At 47.4% G+C, this 21,517-nt stretch overlaps 1 protein-coding gene across 6 annotated transcripts in view; it reads right to left on the bottom strand.

Moving 5' to 3' along the window:
* sowah (ankyrin repeat domain family member sosondowah) overlaps positions 1 to 21,517 on the bottom strand; it is a 107,428-nt gene that overhangs the window by 78,489 nt on the left and 7,422 nt on the right. For all 6 annotated transcript variants that reach the window (XR_003389208.1, XM_018024970.2, XM_026813658.1 and 3 more), the window contains 2 exons: positions 11,925 to 11,960; positions 11,534 to 11,638 (listed from right to left, as the gene is read on the bottom strand). Coding sequence is in view for 5 of the 6 variants with exons in the window: in XM_018024970.2 (XP_017880459.2) it covers positions 11,534 to 11,638; positions 11,925 to 11,960 (141 nt within the window). In the remaining variant the exon portion in view is untranslated. The remainder of the gene's footprint in view (positions 1 to 11,533; positions 11,639 to 11,924; positions 11,961 to 21,517) is intronic.

Here is a 21,517-nt window from a genome sequence, read left to right on the forward strand (position 1 = left end):
TCAGTTTGAAGTGATAAATATCGGGTATACAGATAAAGTGACGACAATATTGTTCGATCGCGAGTCGATCTGTCGAATGAACAAGAATTCCGATAGCCGTAAGGACGTTATCGGCTGATAAAACGTAAACTCGTAATAGGAAACGTCGTAACCAACGCGATTTCAGTCGCAGCTTGTCTTGGACCGTGAAGCTCGTCGCAGGATCATCTTAACGACCATCGAGATAGGCGACGGGTGAAGTGATCTGTAAGAAAACCGGTGGCGAGTGGTATCCTCCGGCGACCATTAATCAAAGGACAGCAGCGCTAATGAACCTGCTGGAGGAATCGCGGCGGGCCAAGGGGTTCCCCCATTTCTCTCCAACCCCTGGCCCGGCAATTCAACCGGCGCGCGACTCTTTGAATCCACGGAGCCCCAGAGGGCAAACGAATCAACGAGCAAACAAATGACGAGAGGATCGAGAGTGCTACCTATCTCTCCCTCTGGGCCGCTGCGACTGAATGATCGAGCACCGCCTTATCAGAGGAGAGTTTTCGCCGTTTACCAAGTGCCGCCGGCAACGTCTTCGACGAACAACGAACGGAGCGGATATTATGGACGTTTACGCGAGAAAGCCGGTGCGCGTTCGACCGGAGAAAATGATCGTTGTTTCCAGTCGTGGCAAGTACGAGAAATCGCGTGCACGTTGTTACTTCGATGGACAGAGAGAAATTCGAAAGGAAACTATTCAGGATTTTCGAGAGAAACGGTTCACACGGAATCGTGACACCGTGTCCTTTTACGAAACGATCAGTAGCTCGATTTTCAAGATACATTGTATTCGCATTGAAACATGGTAACTGAATATAAAGAGAGACGGGGGGAGAGAGAGAGAGAGAGAGAGAGAGAGAGAATGATTCCGATTGGCGAAAGATTTGTGCGATGGGGGATGTACAGGCGCATTGTTCGGATATACCGAAAACACGTAACGGTACTGATCGAACGCGCGGTTCAATTATACACCGCACCGGCATGGCAGCGTATAGGATAAGTTGTACCTGCAATTTGCTTTGTGTTATTTGCGCTATTGTTTTCTCCGGGGCCACCCGCGCCCTCCGCTCTTTTTCCCTTTCGGGCTCCATCCCAATTATTCGCCGCCCCGGGCCGTTCGATCTCGCCATTATCGGATGACACGGACCCACGCTTTTATGTTTAATTGATATTTTTCGTAATTCCCTCGGAATCCAATACGGCAACGCTCCAGCGGACAGATATAATCCCAGGCCCGACATTGCTCTCGTTAAAATATTTCCGATAGAAAATATCGCGAGACTCGGTCGAATATAGGACGATTCAAAAACAATACTTCTCTTAATTGTAACTGAATCCCCGATATATCTAACGTCACCGAAAATTCCCGGACCGATTGGAAATCGAAAATTCGTCAAAAAGAAATCACCGTAGATCCGTAGTGACGTTTGTTCCGCCATTGAAAGGAAGAATTATTAGGGTCCCGGAAAGGGTAGACTCAATAAAAACGTTGCTCCGTTTTAGTTACGCGGTGCAATAAGTGAAGACCCTAATAAAGACTCGCAAACGAGATAATATCTGAAAAAATTTCTCGTTCGGCGTTCGCTAACTGCGACTCTTTTCCCGTGTCCAATCTGAGTGATGTTTCCCCCGCGGATAAGCGAAGGCGGCCGCATTTTTGTCATTTTTCAACCCCTCCATCCCTTTTCGTTCTCCATTTATCGGGACACGATGCCGTGGACCTCCGCAACGTCCGAAAATGTTCAGCGAAATTAAACGAACAATTTCGTTATGGTCTCGCCGGCGGACAATATTCCATGCGTCGAAATATCCCTCTCCTCCCTGGTGACCACGGCTCCCGTGGATTTCGTCCGCTAACTCCATTAATTAATCTATATTTATTCACCTCTCGAGAGGTGTTTCGAACTTTCTTAACCGATAGCCGCCGCTGCGATGAATCCGCGAATTTTCCAACGCGAACGATGCAACGAGCTATGTACACTTTCACCCATTCACAAAGATTGCACAAATGGGAGCTCGAAATTGCAGATGCTTTTGTTCGGCGAATACCCCGACGACATTTTGCTTTCAGGTAAAAGCCGAAAGACCGCAAAGGTATGGGTATCGGTTTCAAATAAGCCTTGACGCGGATTAGCTTCCACTGTCCGCTAGTTAGCCTGAATCGCTGGGAAAATTTGTGAAATCGAGCTGCTATAGTTTCCAGGACCCCGGAGTTGACCCAAAATCCGATACCGATCTCTCGTCTTAACGATCGTTTAACGACGGTCGTAGGTACTGGCGCCAGGCCCCTGCGTCTTCCTTGACCCAGCAAACGCGCAACGTAACGTGAAGCCGGTGGAGCACTAATAAATTTTCCGAAGTCGCCATTGTGCCACGCGTTCCGACTGTTTTAAGCCCGCTATGTCAGCGTCGAAAAAATATTAGCAGTAAATATCCTCCGTGTCGTATACTTCGCTTCGAAACGCTCGAGTTTCTCGCATCTAAACCGTGATCACGCAACGAGAACAAACCTTCCTTTTAAACCTGACAGATCGTTTTGCTTCTATTTTTACTTCCCTTCGTTTCAGAATGAATAGCAGAAATAAAAAACGGAAGCATAAATTTATAAAAACTATAATCACCGTAGAATTTATCAAAGCAGGTTCAAGATCGATTGCCGGCTTCCTCGCGCGTGAACAAACACGCGGCTATATTAACGATCCGGTCATATCGGCCAATTGCTGTTAATCCGTTCTTTTAAAGGGCCAATTAAGGGATAAATTATGCGGCCGTTGGTACGCGGTCTAGATGCAATCAAGCGGCGATAATCCTCGATTTACAGTGCTCATTTCTCGATTAGCGGTGCTGGAGGTATTAACGCCGTTTACAAATTGCGCCGTAACGACAACAAGATTTACGAACGCGTTTTTACCCCTGCATTGATTCTCCAAACCCGTCTTTTGTCTTCTTCTACTCTTTTCACTTTTAAAAAGCAGAATGGTCATTTGTCGTTCGACTGTCGCGTTGTCTTTCGAAGTCGTTCCCGTTCGTCCCTACCTGCGCGATCGTCCCTCGACCAAGCGGAAGTGGCCTCCGGTGTGAACCGGGGAGATCGGTCCGGGACAGGTTATGCTCTCCCTCTCTGAGTATAGAGCGGCTCGTTAACGTAAGACAACCGAGTACCGATACCGATCGGCTAATCTTCACCGAGCAAGCCTAGATTCTGTTTTCGTGTACACGTTTTCTGGCGGTCGACGGTTCGTGAGCAGATTATCCGTCCTGGCATTCGAGAGACGAGGCCGTATACGCCGGGACAATTAGAGGTTACAAGCCGTGCACCGGCTAATTCGGGTCCGTTCGACTCGTTCACCGAGTACGAACGCGAGAATAAAACTGTTGCGCCCGTCGGCGGTTACTTCGAACATCGGTTTAGTAATTATCCGCAGCAACGTGGTTAATTACGCTTCCACGTAGGTACGCGCCTTCGTAAAAAAACTGCTTGATTAATCGCTTGACACGGTTGTGAGTTGGTTAATTCGTGGTTGCAATTACCGAGGAATTCGACCTTTCCGCAACCGGGGACCCGACTTCGAAGCTATCGTGACGAGCGTTACTTATGGCTTAATTATATCAAACCCGGCGTGGAATAAAATTGCATTAAGCAGTTCTTTAGCGGCCTCGTTAACCAGTAATCGTTCCATCGTTCTTGGAACGGTTCTTGAAAGCTGATAAAAATCGTCCCGAACAAAGTAATAACTACCTTTTATCGTAGAGACTAGCTTAAACCTTTAATCCTGATCTGAAACTACCGTAGAAACTTCGCTTCGTTATTCGTGAATCACCTGTTTCCAGTTTCCATTATGCCACGTTATTTATACCTCATAAAAAGCTCGATAGATTCGTACGCGATAGTCCCTTCCGCTTCGAAATTGTAGCGCGAAATTGTAATTCGTTCTCCAAACGAGAGATTTCTTAATTACTCAACGTTAAACACATGCGCGGCTTGAAAATGTCGTGACCACGTATTTAGAGGGCGAACTCGATTTAGCTCAACGACAACGAGGCACCGGTGTACACGGCCAATCCGGTCCTAACGTTGCCGGTACAAATGACAAAAACCGTCGGTGTTGACACTGAAATATCAACGGCTGCTCACGAATTCATCAGCCCGCGCCGCCCTCGGCTTCCTACCACGACGGAGCAACGCCGCGTCGACACGTGTGCCGCTTTTTCCCGCGACCGTGCCGTAGAATTCGTGAATGGGCGAACACGCGTGCACTTAGAACGTTTACCACAGTCACGGTCTTGTGACCTGACCGCCCCGCGGAAAAACCCTGCCTTTTGTTCGATAACGTCAACTATTTGCTCCGTGAATTAACGAATAAAGATTTTATAGATTAGATCATTACAAAATTCTCTTTGCCCTCGTGTTAAAGCTTGATAAAAAGCGAACGTATTCCAAGTAGCGATTGTATAAAAACTGTCCTCGCACGAAGCGCAATAAAAAGTTAATTTTATGAAGCTACGATGATTCATTGTCGAAATAAGAAATTCCGAAGAACAGAACTTTCAACCGTGACCACGTTCCGTAGGAACACGAAGAGCAAGGCGGAGCGGGGGGAATAATAAAATCGCGAAGAGCCATCTTGGCGACGGTCATCAAAATGGCAGATTTCAAGAGAGCGGCGTCAAGGAGGCGAGGTGGAGAAAGGAGATTTTCGACAGGCCGCTCCGCATCCTCGATTGCGACGAATAGCCGGAGCGAAGAGCGCGCGACTGGCTCAGGCGGGCGTAGCGTGTACGAACTACAAACAATGGCTTTGTTTCCACGCGAAAAACGTGATACAACTGTAAAGTAACAAATATCTCGGCGTAGATCGACACGCGATCCGTCCTTCCGCGCCGCGCCGTTCAGGGCACCACGTCGTTCGCTCGCACTCGCACACACTAGCCGCAGTGCGGTCGGCGTAGCATAATGTAGGTATATACGTTCTCCCGTGTGCACGCACGGACCGCCCGTGTGAATCCCACGTTTCACGTGCACGTCGCTTTAGAAAACGAACAGCCAACAGGGTTTTCTCTCTTCCACGGGTGTATATGCGGGCTGCGCACCGCACCGCGTCGCGCCGCTTCTTTACGAATTCAACGAGACGTAGAGAGACACACGCTGCGGACCTCTATTAAGTATTTAGTTGCGCGACTGGAATCTCTATAATAAGCTTCGCCCGCTAATTGCGCTTCGCCTCTCTCTCTCTCCTGCATGTTCGCGCTCCGTGTAATTTCACCTATCAGGAGTTCCGTTACGAGCCGTAGTATAATATATAGAATATTTCCAAACAGAAACGAAGGGAATCGTCGCATAATTAATGTCCAGGCAACGTGTTTACGAGTACATATTCCGACAGCGATGTAGCATCAATCGCGAGAGTCCGAAGCTATGCGTGACCGGGAGGGAGAGCAAACGGGTAGAGAAAAGGGAATGGACGACACCCTGGATAATCCGATGTTACATGCGAGGATAATTATCGGAATACGGGCAACATGCGTGTGTATTATGAATTTTAAAACTGCACAGCTGTTGTCACGCATCGATACGCGCTGGTCAGCCAGAGGCACCCTCGTGCTCTCTCTCTCTTTCTCTTTCTTCGATATCGCATTTGCAGGTCGTTTGTTTGACAACGTTGATACAACATAATGAAGAGGAGGGTAGGGACTGAAACCAAGGGGTGAAACCGCTTAAGTGGCTATGGATTCCTTTCACTGTGTACATACATATTACTCAAGAAAACCGGCCGACTTCCCAAACGGAAAGGGCGTACCGGATGTTTCAGTTCGCCACTTTAAGGACATGTGGCCGGACAGATAGCCATCGGTCTTGAAGCTAATTAGCGGTGCACAGTGCGAACAAGCAGTCACCGAACCGCGGTTCTACACGTAAAACGCGTGTGACGGTGAACGCCCTTCTTCCTACCCTTGGACTACCTTCTCTTCGTGCTCTCGTGGACTCGGTACGTTTTGATCGTCGGAGAACGATCGACGGCCGACCGTCACGAACGATTTCGCAGCTAGATACCAGCGCGACGTCGCGTTGTTCCGTCGTTCCTCGTTATTACTCGCATAATTTCTCCGAACCTCGTTCAAGGCGCGGCAAAATTACGGGTAGAAGCGAGGATCGACGGGACTTGAATCGTGGTGCGTGCGTGCGTGCATACTCGCTCTAAGTACCACGAACTGCACCTGTAGATCTATACGTATCGTCGATCACGAAAAACTAAATGAAATTCATGACTCGCGATTCACCAAATATAGCGACGAGGAGTTTTAATTGCTTGTCTAATAAAAATCTTTGGTCTATAGAGTTTATCACTATTTAAATCTATTAATCGACTTGTATCGTCTCCTTATTAATTTCACTTCAACTACATTTACAAAATTCGGCAGTAGTACGATTTTCGGTTACGACGAATCCGTACTGTGACCGAAATTGCTACACCACTTTTTCTGAGGACAGCTTGATGGAACGCAACAGGAACATTCTCTTGGAGGACGGAATGCCTTTCAAAGGACGATTCCGCCATTGAAGCTGGCTCGTGTTTACGGCCCATCGAACCCTTTCGCAAAATGGCTAGACTAATTCGCCTCTCGAGTTTCACGGCCAATGTCATCGGCCATTGTCTTCCGAACGTTCTATTCTTTGCCTCTTTCAATCAAGGCGTAACCGCGATTAGAAGCGTGCGCGGGTTACGTACGGGAAAACATGGACTAATTCGAGCGTGAGTAGAAGAATCCGCATACCGAAGGACGCCAGAGAGAAACGAGACGTGAAATTCAAGAAGACTGTTAGAGTAAAAGGGAGAGGAGTACATGTATAGGATACCGAAAAGCTAGAAGGAATCTGGAAGATGATGCCACGGGAAGATGACGCCTCGGTGGCGCCTGTGACCTGCGACACCCTGGTTCGTTTCACAAAATCTTTCCTCGCTGATCTACTATCGGTCCTCATTCGGACTTCCTGTTCGACCTGTGTCGCAACCCAACGAAAAAAACTTTCTCTCGTTCCGATCTACGACGTCTGAGAACAGAGACAGAAGTAAGAGTCGAAGAACCGGTCAGAGCGACGTACCTACGATCTGACTAATAGGCGTTTCAAACGATAACGCGGCGAGACTAATTCGATGCCGCTGCTGCCAAACGATTCCGCGCTAATTACCAGCAGACGGGGTATACGTAATAATCGTCCGGGCGCGGCGAGGCTGAAAATACACACTCGACGCATCAAAGCGCGGGGCACACAAAGGGGCGACAGATCGTTTGGCGAGCCACCGAGGAGGATAAATGATCACCGCGAGTTCAATCTGAGCTCTGGACTCCGTGCACGCGCTACCGTCTGTGAACGTCTTCCAATATAATAAGAATGCAATTACCGAGCGAAACGAGACACCTATAAATAGAGTCCCCGAGGGCCTTCGGTTGGAAAACGGCCGGCTGGAAGGATGCACGGATAAACGGAGAGGCGGAAGAAGAGGATAGTTAATTTGTTGTGTATCAGCGGCAGCAGCAGCAACAGCAGCTACGAAGACAAGATACGAAAGAAGAAGGCACGAGGGCCTGCTTGAGAAAATAACTGAAGATAATTACGCGCATAAATCAGAGTGTTAATATTTGGGGGCGTAGGTAGGTGGTACAGCAGGTATAGTCTGGTTATAAGTAGAGACGGACGCTATCCTCCGATCCGTTATACGTGCACGCCGAGGAAAGAGGACCGGCGAAGGGTGAAGTGGGATAAGAAGACCGCGAAGAGGAACCGAGAACAAAATGATGCCAACTCCGGATCGGTAGATCATTCCTGGCTGTCGGATACGCCTCCTTGTTAGCCAGGGTTTACTTAGTCCTGCGACGCTGCCAGGACGTGCGTTACGCCCGCTAATAGCCCACCGGTAACGAACTACCGTCGGCATTTTTTTCGACGACCTTTTAAAGCGAAAACGAACGCGTCTTTCCTCTCGCCCGGCGAATCTTATCGATCATCCCCCGGTCGCCGTCGCGAAAAAGGATAACTCGCCTCTGGAAACGAATTCCTGTCCGCGAGTTCTCTCATTGCCATGATAAACCATAGCTACGTAGTCGACAGAAAGCTTCACTTCGTCAGAACATTGAGATAGATATATATACATGTTCTTAAATTAACATTATTCCATTAAAGAGAACAGATTGGAAAACTATTCACAGTCAAAGACGTATGACAGCACTGATGACACCTTTTTCTATTAACTACTTGAAAATTTGATTACCTCGTAAATATTGTAATGATACATTTTAATGACTTTTTATAAATTCATCTCTTCTCCCAATCTATCCTTTCTGACATATTCTTTCATATTAATGTGATAAATAATATATCGTATTTAAGACAGCGAACACTTTTACTCATTATTCTCGGTTTATCCAACAATTGCTTACCCTCCTCTTAACTTCCCTGCTACTACCAATGATCATTCGACGATCATACTTACAATTTAATTACACCATTTATTATCTAGTATTTCCAATACAATCTCCGGTCTTTATCGGCATCGGAATGAGAGAATGAGATAGTGTATAGAAAAGGAGGAACGAACGGTGGCGTTGAAACACTCATAACAGGTGGACCGATGGTCCGACTAGCTGTAGATGCATCTTCGAGGTGGGCGGTCCCACACCCCTTAAATCAGCCTGCAGCCACCATAACATTAGTAAGCTTGCCTCTCGCGTTCTCGACCTGCCGTTTATTTGTTTGCTTAGAGCGAGTAATTAGAATCCGATACAAAATGGTTATTATTTATTGGCCAGGACGGAGGGGCAGCGAACGCAGAAGTAGGTAGTAGGGAACACCTCTCTGATTGCCTGGCGTTATTAAACCAGCCGATAGTAGTAGACATCGATGCTGAACCTCTGTAATCGCTTCTTTCTATCTCTATCTCTTTTTAATTAGAATCTTTCTCATGCGCATTATTCACTCTCAAACTAACGTTCGACGCAATTATAAAGAAATCATAGGAATGTGATGACACGTATAAAGATAATTAAAGAATAAATTGTTACTTGCGGATATCAACCTCAAACGATAAAATCGTACTGTTAACGATTCTAAAGCTTCTAGGATGGATGCATTGCGGAGAGGAGGACAGCTATCGCGATGCGAGACGCGTGCGTTAATAAAATATAATGAGCGCACGGTACTCGGACGATGGTATACACCTGACCCAGTGAATACAATGGCCATCGACGACGTTCGGCCGCGGATCACGTAGGCCACGTGTGCGAACGGCTCTTTAATACGGACTCGTAAACCATCCGCGAGAAAAGAAAGCTACGCGACGAGACTGCCGACTCGATCGCCGGTAGCTACCGTGAACGAAACGTGCAAAGGCGTCAGAATACTGATCGATGTCCAATGGTTAATTAATGCGAAACGAACGCTATGAGAAAACAAAGATCGACTGAGCTTTCTGAATTTTTTATCAATTTGATAAAATTTGTATATCGTTAAACGACACGACCCTGGCAGATTGTAATTATTCACCGATATCTCCGTTATCGTGACCGACCGTGAAACTAGATTTTCCATTCGGTTATCAGCTAATCGACCGATTTATTTATCCGGGCAAAAATTCAACGAAAAAGGGAGAGAAATGTCGAACCACGCTACCGACGTTGATTAGCTTCCGTGTTGATTTAATTAACGACGGGGGAGTAATTGGAATGCCTACCGACGTTGCCCCTTCTTCCCACCCACGAACGACACCCCCGTGTCGTTTGCTTCACTTTGTCTCCCGCATCCCATCACCCTCGTATTCTCACAGTCTAACCGTTGCATATTCATCGATGAATTAATATATATACATAGCTGTATGTATACATATATCCATGCGCTAAAGCCGCTCGGTGTTCAACACCTGACTGCCCTTTGGAGAACAAATTTTTCTATTAACCGAATATCAAAGAACCCGTATCCAACAGAATATCCGTTAATTCCGCGAGGACGTGTTTGCCAATAATTTGCGAAAGGAAATGGACGCAAACTACGCCTCGGTCTTATAAGAAAACACGAGTTTTGAGATAAACGAGAACAGGAGGCACAGTAGTGAAATGAGACCAGGATTATCAACGGCGAAAACATTTTTACGCGTTTGCCGATAGACGAAACGAGCCGGGCAGAAAGTACGCGAGGCTCGCGTGATAGACGAGATCGCGCATGCTGCAAATGCGAAAAAGACAGCGTGTCTACTAAGAGGAGAAGAGAGAGAGAGAGAGGCGGGAGGTTCGTTTCCAATTTCCGCGGAAGCGCGAGACTCGTCGCAAAAAGGGAGCCGTTGTATGGTTACGTTCGTACGGCGGCCATAGGCGAGCGTATATCGCGGCGATGTTATCCGCAAACACGCGGGTTCGGCCAATTTATCCCAAGGGATGAGGCGGACGTGGCCAGGAGTCCGGGTGTGGGGCAACCTTGTCCAGCGGAATGAATTCAGCATGCAGCCCCTGTGCGGTTCAACCGCCTCCACCCCTTTCGCAGACCACCACCTCGTGCTACAGCCCCCACTTCCCGAACCGCCACGCTGCTTCATCCCCTTGTTCCTACCTCTCCGCCTTTTCCATCGACGTTGAACGGCCGTTAAGGCCGGCTCGAACTATCTCTCCCGACCAGGAAACGACGCGTGTTTAACAGAAACGGCGACCGATCGCAGCGAATTAATTTTTATTAGACGACCGCGCTATGATTACCCGGCAACATACTTCGTAGATAGTCGTCTTGGCTTAATTAACCGTTCCTAAAAGCTCGCACGTGCAATGACACAGATTCTGTTTTTTTTTGGAGGAGCTCCGTATATTTTGAGAAAGAAAATGAAATTTAAACGAGTTTTAAGAAGAAAAGCTGCCACATTTTAGTAATTTCTCCTCGCTGGCTATGGTAAATACGGTAAAGAATATGAATAACGTGGGTAATCCTTAACTCGTCCGGTATCGGACACTAGTGATCCGCTCCACATATTGGCGGTTTGGTATACACCGGCTGCCTGATTGCCACGAGGGCTCTTAGATTTATTGACCTGTCAATGGCGGAGCGCGAAAACGGCGAATTTACAACGCCGCAGGTGTTAAGTTCCGCCGTGCGTGTAATAACGGCCTGATCCCGGAGGCCTACGGTAAGCCACACCGTAATTATATTTCCGAACCTCTGGTCCGCCACCTTTGTCATTATCACCGGAGGCGGCGTGGCCGTAACTCAATGAGATCTATTGCGTGGCTCCTTTCCCTCGACGATTCGACAAACCGCGAATCCACGATTTTTTAATCGAATCGCGCACGCAACGAAACCCGAAGTACAAATTACATTTAAGAAAAAGTGCAGCGAATTTATAACTGATATGTGCAATTTTTAAACAGGTCGTTCGACGTGTATAGGTTCATTTATACCATACAGAGATCGATGCTCAGTGTAACGAAATATCATAACAATGTTAAATGGCAATCAGAAGTTGCTTACCTTGAGCCGAGTGAGTCGAGGTTCTTCCGCGGCTAATTTCGCCAATGCCTGATAATCCCCCTGCGCCGCTCTGACCAACCACTCACGTGACTTCCCGTCCAGTTGCTGCTTCCCAAAGCAATAATTGCCTCAATTAACAGGGGTTATTCGCGATATCGAACAGGCTCGGTGCGCGATAACGGCCGACACGGGAACAACGGGACCGACGTTCCAGGAGAGAGATCCGCTTCTCGGTTACAACAGGGGAAATTTTAATTAAGACCTCGATATCGGGAGATCGTGCGCGTTCATCATCGCACGTCGTACCGAGCCAAGGGAATCGTCTCTCCGGGCAGGTCATTCCCATAGTTCCGCGGACTGGATCGCGACCCATGAAAGGAGACTAACTTACCGAGGCAACGGAAGCACTATCATCCTCGTCTGCTCCCTGCAGAGAAAAAAGAAAATCAGTCAATTAACCGCATAAAAAATCAGTCTTAGCGAGGTACGTCACGCGCGACGCGACGGGATGATCCCGTGAATCGGCCGTGAAAGAATCGAGAACCGGTCGCCCGCAAGCGATCGCTCTATATGGTCCTGCGGAACCAACTGTGCTCTCGCTCTCATTGTGTTTGATCCCTCTCCTTCGCTGGGGAGGTGCCCTCGCGCGCAGTTACGAACGCACGAGGGAGAGTGCAGGGAGAAGAAAATGCGTAAAAACAGCGGGACGCCGAGCGCCACAAACGCACTCCGATCATCAGATTGATATACGGATCCAATAATTGATTCTCTGACGCAAGACTGCGGGAGGTTGAACCAACTTACGCAACCCCTGTCGACCACCACTGGGTCGAGGGCAAGTGATGGACTTTGACTGTTGGCTAGATAGACTCCCCTCTCTTTCTCTATTATATGCTACTATACTAAAGCATGCTTACACTATTTCGGCAAAATGCATTCTAATGTCAGTTACTTGAATAAGAGTAAATCTAACAGACTTGCTCGCGCAAAGGGTGACTCCACGAGTGTACGATACTTTTTACGACATAAAACACATCTACATTCGTGAAGCAATCGGAAGAGTCAGAGGAGAAGGAGAAGTAGGAGGATGCGGTGAGGAGCGGCTGATCCCAAGAACGCTAAACGACTACTCATCCCTGTTAAACTGTTTGTATTTTCACTCGTCACGGCTGCATCGTCCGTTTGAGGTGCTCACATCGACACTCGTATCGGAATCAATCGTGACTCTTCGTAAATTACTTTCAACGAGGCAAGGTGGGACCGGGGGGGGTGTACGGACCGAATTCGGCCGAGTCATCATTAGCCGGGGCCCTGATATATCTCTATCGATCGACACCACCTCGCGTGTCCTTAAGTGAAATCGTGATTCGAGAGAGCAATCGCCGCAGTCCGTCGCGGCGGATTTAAGAAAAAGCCGAACTCGCCGCGATATAGACCGCACGCGTTCCACGGTTAATTTAATCTCGTTCGTAATCCCTGACCGCTAGCAACCATTCTCGAACGGTATGTAAATTTCGTTCGAACCGGTCTCTCAAACTCCGCGAGTATCGCAGCTATATTTTTACCCCTTCTTTCTCACCGACGACTGAGAACCACTGATCTCCCGTCGCGTCAGGTGGTGCAGCCAGCTACGTTCCCAGCTTTCGTGTGTTACAGGCTTCTCTCCCTCTGTCTCTCTCATGGCAAACTTGCCTGTGCAAATGTATCGACACACACACACACACACACACACACACACGTATATACACCTATACACGATGGGGATAGTCTTTATTAGGGACGTATCCCGCATGTTATCATCGATCAGTGATTCGACAATCGTATTTTCAATAAGCTGTTGTTATTGCCTCCGGCCTGTTGAACAATAATCGGCGCGAACGAGATTCGGTTGCTGCTTCATTCGAACGATCAACCCTCGATAAGCGAAAGAAAAGAAGTGAATAACACGCGTTCGGGTAGCGATTTCATTGATCGAAAACGACGTGAGAGAAGGGACCCAGGAAGTCTACGACATCGAACTGCCATTTCTGAGTTTACCACTAAATGGCACGATAGACTGACCAGTGAACATTAAGATTCTTGTCACCGGTAGGTTTTGTTGATTTTTCAACTGATCGGGACGAAGAGATCGTCCGTGGGGTACAGAAACACTTGTTTCCTCCGGTATCTCCGGTTCAGAAGTATGGAAATGGCATGTCTTATGTCGACCGAGATAACTCCGTGAACGGACGAGCAAACCACAAGAAGAAGCTGATACTGCGAGAAAGAGAGAGTCTGTTTGATCATAATGGGATAGTTATCAGATAAGCTTATAGACGGACGGTAATCGTAATAGCATCGCAACGATGGCTTCTCTGATTCATCTTAGCCAGGGGGTCGAGACGTAGGCAAAGGCGACGGACGGGGAAAAGAGAGAACGGAGAAGACAGATCCATCCTGATCGGCGCCTGGACCCGTCAGCGGGTCATTGTTTCACCGTAATTAATATTTTAATTGAGATCACCAAGAATTAATTAATGCAACGGCGCGGCGTCGTTAAACCCTCCCGGTCTGGACTGTTCATTTAATCGATCGAAACACGGCGCCCTGTCAGTGGTGTACAGCCCGTTCCATGAATTTCGTCGACTATCACGACTTCACGCTGAGCGTAGAACGCCCCTCAGATATTATCTCAAGGCTAATTTTTTACGTCGTCGTTATTTATATTACCGTTACGATTACGCGAACTCCCCCCTTCCCGCGTCGCGGATGTAATTTAAATTCCACCGCGAAGAACTTTTAATTCGCTGGACGGACGTACGCATGTATAAGTGAGTACGCGATTCTTTTCCATACGCATGTGTATCTTCGCGGCAAATACGCGGAACAATTTGACTTCGCGATCGGAGATACGTACGTACTTCCTTACACACGCGTGCCCGTGTCACCGGGCGGAGCCGAACTTTTCAAGGATCCGAACACGCACTTAAAACTTTTCCTGCCGAAAACTTGTCACAGACTCTCGAGATTCGATGTCAAAGATTCTCGGCTCCTTCACGGCTCCCACGGTTTGTTCAAACTCTATTATCTTACCCCGTAGAGCCGGGAAAAGGGGGGAAAACAGAGATGAACGCTACGGACGAATCACCAGAGAAAGAAACAACGAGCGTAATGGCTCCTAGAAACGAACACAAAAGGGACCATGAGAAATTTCCATGACGATCCTCTAGGTTGTTAACGCAAACCGTACGCTGGCGCGCCGCGGCGTCGACGTTGATTCCAAAACATTTTCTCTCCGCTCTCTAATTAAATTAAATACGCTCCTCCGGCTAATTTCGCAAACGTGGCCGTACTTGAAACGCAGGGATGTTCGAATGGTTCGGGATGCACGTGCTGGTCTCGCATTCGCTGTTCCGTTGCTTTCCCCGGGACAAATGAAAAGAATAAAAAGTAACAGAGACCGAGGAAGAGGAAAGGAGAACGAAATGAAAGAGGAAGAACGCACGCGGTTGCTCTTCGGGGTGGAAACGTTTTAATAAACGGACGTGTGCTACCCCTCCGAGGGGGCGTATAAATATATTCGGTTGTTCCAACGAGTGGAAGACGACAGAGAAGAGAGAAACAGAGTTAACTCGGGTCGAGAAGGCGAAGAGTCAGGGGAGGGTTGGATATATCGGTAAAACGGCAAAAGGAGCCGGAAGGGGAAAGGGCGGCGGTGGCGCGAGAGGTTTAGGGAGAGGCAAAACATGTTGCGGCACGAGCTGCCTCAAGAGCACCGCAGAATTAGCTTTATTATAACCTGGGGGCCATCCATACATGCCTAACAGAGCACGAACATTCGCCGGCCAATAAGCCGAATGCTAACCAAACATTTTCGCGACTCGCCGCACCCTCGAATTTATCCCTGCCACACGACGGCCTGGTAAAGCCAACGGAGCATCAGAGCCGTGGGGCGGAAGAGGATCGATTTCGCGAATTAAACCCGGATATCTATCTAATGCGCCCGTTAATGTTCGACCGCGAGCGATTAATATGCCGATCGTTTGTGGGAATCTATCCCAAAAGATTACTCATGGTCGGGGAGGATAAAACAGCTTATAGATTTCATCCCATGTAATGGAACGTCCAATAATTTGATTCAATAAAGGAATCCTAGTTACCGTATTATAATTTAATTACATCAAAAGCTTACATCAAGAGATCCTCAGTTACGCGATATCCACCCAGATATCCCGACATCCGCGCTACCTGATCCCGAAAGCCCTCCATCGCGGAGGCGGACGATGTCCTCTAACGAGCGTCGTTAGGAGGAACTTTTCCGGCGGTCTGGCGGCGGACGAACGATTAGGCCCGGATTAGCGCGCGAGATCGATTATGCGACGCTGCGGATAACGTTGGCCTGATTTATTCCCCTAATGGGCGTTCGCGCATTCATTTCGTGGCCGTACGAGGCAATTCCACGGGCCTTCGTCGGATGGCGGCGGCCGCACTGTCGCTGACAGGAAAACTCTCGCTGGGTGATTCAGCGTTCGGTTCGGCGACGCCTCCCAACGACCACCATAATGCCTACACACCTAGCACCCAGCCGATACCCACCTACCTAAACGCCATTTCCATCGGCCGCTATCGTCCGGGATCATAATCCAAGGTTTAGTCCGGAGTCGGACGAAATCGCGCCGAAGTGCGGACTGCTGTTTGAATCAGACACGCGGAATGGATGAACCATGCGATCCACCGTGCGTCCATATACAATCGACGCTATAGCTCTGTCTCGTTTGCCTGCGGATCTGTTCCCGTGGATTCTGGCAAACGGACAGCTAGTACGTGTCGTAAAAGTATTTCCCATCAATGGAATCTTAAGCCCAATGGATAAATTTAAAAAAATTGTCTAATCTTAAAAGGCTATCTGTCGAAATATTTTGATTCACATTCGAGTCACGTGAATTAATGAAATGTTCTAAATAAAAGCTACAGAGTTTTGCACAACTTTCTCTTCGAAACGTCTTGTTCGAATCAAACGGATAGTCTCATTACGAAATCGAATAAGGCAATTGGTCTCTGAACCTCGGTAATTTTTCATATTGAAATACGAAGTGGCTGGTACCGTGCCACGTTCGACAAGGCCGAGCATCGAACGATTACACGATGGTGCAGCGCGGCGGTGAGAGAGAAATTCAGCGTGGAGAGACGATTATTAGCTGTGGCCGGTGCCATGACGGCACCGGGGGTAATTCATAACCGGGTAGCTCGTATTTTCGCGGAGCTGGCCACGTCGAATTTGGTCCGGATGGAGAACACAGAGAGCATCGATGGCGCTCCCCCAACCACCGACCGGCCTCCGTTGACAGGATTATATTCGTACGTACCTATCGTGTTCCTCGGTGTACCTCGGTCCCGCAATACGCGTCGCGCGATCATATTCCCGTCGACTAATAAATTTACCACGGTACTCGAGCGCGCCAGCTATTCGTATGCTGTCGTCGCTCGATTGCCCTTTTCGGCAAAGCCACTGTTTCGAGGGTCTTCCGAGGATAATGACAACCGACGAGATTTTATATCGAACCAGTAATCGTCTTTAATAAATCGGATCGAATATACAGATAAGAATAATAGAAGACTGATAGTAAAAGATGAGACGTCGAAAACCAATATTATAAACTATAAATATAATCGTGATTTATGATCGTAATGGGAATTAATACACACAGAAAAACAGTGATATCTAAAACAGCAACATCATCGAACGCATTCATTCATGAATTCCTGTATTAAACGAAAACGCTAATGAAAGAGACGAGGTAAGCGGACAGCGATCAGGCTTAACCGTCCTTCGGGTAGTTTTCTCTCTTAACGAGTTTATCGCATCCTCTTTAACGTTATTAACACGGGCTAACGAACTGGAAGTGCCGAGTCACCGTGGTCCTACGCCGAACGCGAAGCCACTGTTCCACCAGGTACGCGTGCACACCTGTGCTTGTGTGGTGCACAGCTCTATACCTATAGAAGAGGTTGTGAGTACAGGGCGAGAGGCATTCGCTCGACGGGACAGGTTACGTGTATAAGGTGGGATAAAGGTACGTATAGGTACAGACCGGGTTGTCTGTGCGGCCCTGATACCCCAGTCTCTGGGCTAATTCCGAGGTGTAATCTGCGGGTACCATCTCAATGGATTAGCATATAGATAGCGAGGTGGGTTGACCGTATATACATATACGCGCCTAGACCAGCTCAGAGGACGCGGCCATGTCGGTTTTGGTCTCCGGACGTAAGGGGGTCAGCCGATGCGACACCCCCGCAATCGTATCAAACGAACCCCAAGCGGTTCGTACATCGAACTCCCTGATTAAGAAAACAGTGGATCGATCGACTAACGAGCTGTTTCCTTCTTCGCTTTAATATTCAATTTGGGAGTCGCGATTCTTTACTCGACGACGATTTAAGGCGTCATAATTAAATCTTTAACGATTATTTTCGTGAAACCACTTGAGAATTTCAAGCTGAAGACGATGAGCAAAAACAGTTAAAATGTACGATTGTTTCTTTGAACGAGATGAGAGAGCAGAGAAGAGAGAAGAGAATGTACTGGGAGGAAGTGTGACTGACATGAATGGCAGTTTGCCATTGGCAGCGGCCACATGGGGAGGAGTAGACGAGGACGGGTACCGAATATTTCGCTCGGAGGTGATTCGGTCGCGAGGTAATTTGTGCTCACAGCGGGGCTGAGCAAACATGCGCAACAGGGGTGCCTCGAAAAATTAAATAACTCGATGACTGGTCACATTCTCCGACACGCGGCATACATAGCGGAGAATAAGGACATGCACGTACGTACTTCCACGCACACTCCTCGGTAGTGATGGCTACAATTGCTACTTTTGAATTTCGAGCGATTCGATCACGTTTGTTCCTCAAAGTGATTCCTGATTTCATGATCGCCTCTAATTGGTGTATACAGAGAAATATTTGCTATGTACGGACCCCATACGAATCGTGCACATTTAAAGTAATAGTAAACTAATAATTCTGAACGCTATCTCTGCTGCTCGGCAGCTCCATTCGTAAGGCGTCCGCGAGGAGGGCGCCCCGCTTGAATGACGTGGCCCTCTTCTCTCTCTGATCTGTCTTCCATTTTCTTCGACCACGGACGCGGACAGTCGGATATCCCTGGGGAACGGTCCCGCGTAGCAGCGCGAGCCCGGTGGAAGCTAGGTCCCTTTGGGCCCAGGGAGCGAGCGCCGGCCCCCCGCAGACTTATGAATACAAATAGCCGCTCACTGCGCGACTCAGATTCCTGATAAGGTACACTCCCGGCTTACCAGTACGGTCGACTAGCATAAAGTACGGGCTTAGGGCCCTCGCAGCCACTGACGCGACACACCACCTTTTAACGAAAGATTATCCTCGCGACGGAGAAAGATTCGCATCGGACGATATCGTTCTTGTATCATTCGCAAGAAACGACTATGGAATGTACGAATGACCTCATGACGGATTATATAAAAGATGAACCACATCATAGAACCCTCTATGCGAACAGGGAGACATATATCATTCGCTTCGGACGAACACCCACGATCCTTCCGGGCAGTATAATCATCGATATGGCAAAACATATAACGAAATGGAAGTTATAAATTCGAATACGTAAAATGTTTCATAAGTGATTAATACGGAACAGGATTTGCGGGTAACGGAAACGGATGCTTGTTAATTTATGTGTATTCCGTTCGAGAAGTATGTATCAAAGTTCCAGTAATAGACACCCATGACACTCTATGATCTTGATAAAACAATATGAATATTCAGCATTTGCAACAATCTATCTGTCCCTATCGCCGTCTTCTTTATACGAGCGCGGAATGCATTTTACAGTGCCGATAACAAATTACGCGTCTTCATCCATGTTCAGCCTTCCAAGCAGAAAGGAATGCCATCGGTCGATCGGTCATTCCCCGGTTTCATCCGGTCGATCAGTAAGAAGATACCCACACTCCTGCCGCGCGTTTCACGATTGGAGACAGTATCTGGCTTTATCTGCGGCTAATGTCGTGTAAGAACTACGCCTTCTTCGATCTACTGACAACCATTTGTTCAGACACTCGTGACCACGAGACGCGGGAACAGACACAAAACTTTGTAACGAATCTACAATGTACATACACGTGTACCAACGTTCCTTGCTTCCTTCGACAAGCAAATAAAAAATGACCAAAGCAATGCAACGATTTCTTTCTACCAACCAGCAGTGAGATGACGAAAATCATTATATAGTAAAGTGTGTGGACTCAATTTTGACTCCCACTACCTGTATTTAATTTCTCTGGCGTAAAAACTTCGTATTCTACAATTCGATAGCTCCCACGTCGACCGAGCGTAGATCCATTCAATTTGTCAACGGAAGGTCATCGTATAGACTGACAGTTAGGCGGTGCGAAAGAAGGAAAAAAAATGAATAATGAAAAGAGAAAGATTCCTGTACCATAACCGGACCACCAAGAACGACGTGACCCGGAAGGGTGGAGACTCGTCCGCTATCGTGACAGTCACAATCAGTTTTCGACGTACTCCCTGACTGTCACTACGGGAGACGGACACCCGCGGACGAAGGTAGTCCCCAGTCAATGGCGCATACGAAACGAACAAATCAAGCAATCCGATTTTGTACGGTTCTCCCCGTAGTGAAAAAAAAAGTCCTTTCGCCGTTCCCGGCAGGTTGAATGAACTTTCGTTCATCCTCGGTGAGAAGATCTTTGTATCCTTTCCATTCACAGACGTTTCTTAATAACTGAATAAAAATCCAACGGCTGGAGCCACGAGGAGGCAAATTGGAGGAGCAAGAAGCAGTTAATACTGGATACCTTTAATCGGACCATCTCGGGGCGAACAATGGACACGCTACATCTACTTTTTCGTCGCTTCCTCATCAGCATACAGTCACTTTCACACGAGTACATAAAGAATTCTGTCGCGGAAGCGCGAGGGCGGGTCTGGACGCGACAGCCTAAGCAAACAAATATTGGGCGCCCGCGGAACGGCACCGATTTAAATGATAATGTGCGCTATGTGTGCTTCCGAGATTAACTCGTAATAGGCCAGAATAAATGTTGGCCAACCCGTTAGATGTATCTAGTACTGGTACACAGAGAACAGTAGGTGCTAACTACTTCTGTAGACAAGCCTGTTTAGAGCGGTGTCCTGCGTGCGCCTCGAAAGGTGCGGGTGAATTTATCCCGCGTCCGATGCCCGGCGCCAAGGAAAGATTGCGAGTCATCGCCTCCGCCGATCAGGATATCATCGTTAGCATAACGCCGATAAATAATGATCAACTTTATGATTACGCAATACCGATACAGCCTATAATTATATGCAGGCTGCTTATTAAACTACTCGATATACGATTATCGTTCAACGGGTTGTATTACGTTGGCCTATCGGAAATAATTGCGAGCGAGAATGAACTATTCAAATTTCAATAAGAACAAACCAATTTCTTACCCGTGGAATGTTAGCGTTTCCATTTGAGTACGTTCGTTTAATTCCTAAATCAACATATGAATAACTAATATTATCGAAGCTCGTATAAATTTTCTTTAAGGATGTATTGGCTATACAGTCAATCCCAAAAGTTTATGCACTTTAGAAACGCATTTTTTAAAAAGAAATCACACGTCGGAAGAACATTGCTAATAATAAACAACCAAAAAAAATTTTCGATTTTTCCGAGATTTATCCAAGGGGTACCCCTTCAGATTTTGCGAAATTTTCGTTTTTCCTCAATAACTCCTAAACCGTTGGTCATACGGGAAAACTGCATTAGACCTTTCTTGTAGAGGACGACGAGATCTACAATTTCTGTATAAAAAGTTTTCGCTAGCATTAATATTTAACGAGTTATTGACGAAAAACGAAAAAACAGTTTTTTGCAAATTACTCGTTAACTATTGATGCTAGCGAAAAATTTTTATACAGAAATTGTAGATCTCGTCGTCCTCTACAAGAAAGGTC

This window comes from Ceratina calcarata, unplaced genomic scaffold (genome assembly GCF_001652005.2).
Source record: "Ceratina calcarata isolate Rehan_Ccalc_2016 unplaced genomic scaffold, ASM165200v1 scaffold35, whole genome shotgun sequence".
NCBI lineage: Eukaryota > Metazoa > Arthropoda > Insecta > Hymenoptera > Apidae > Ceratina > Ceratina calcarata.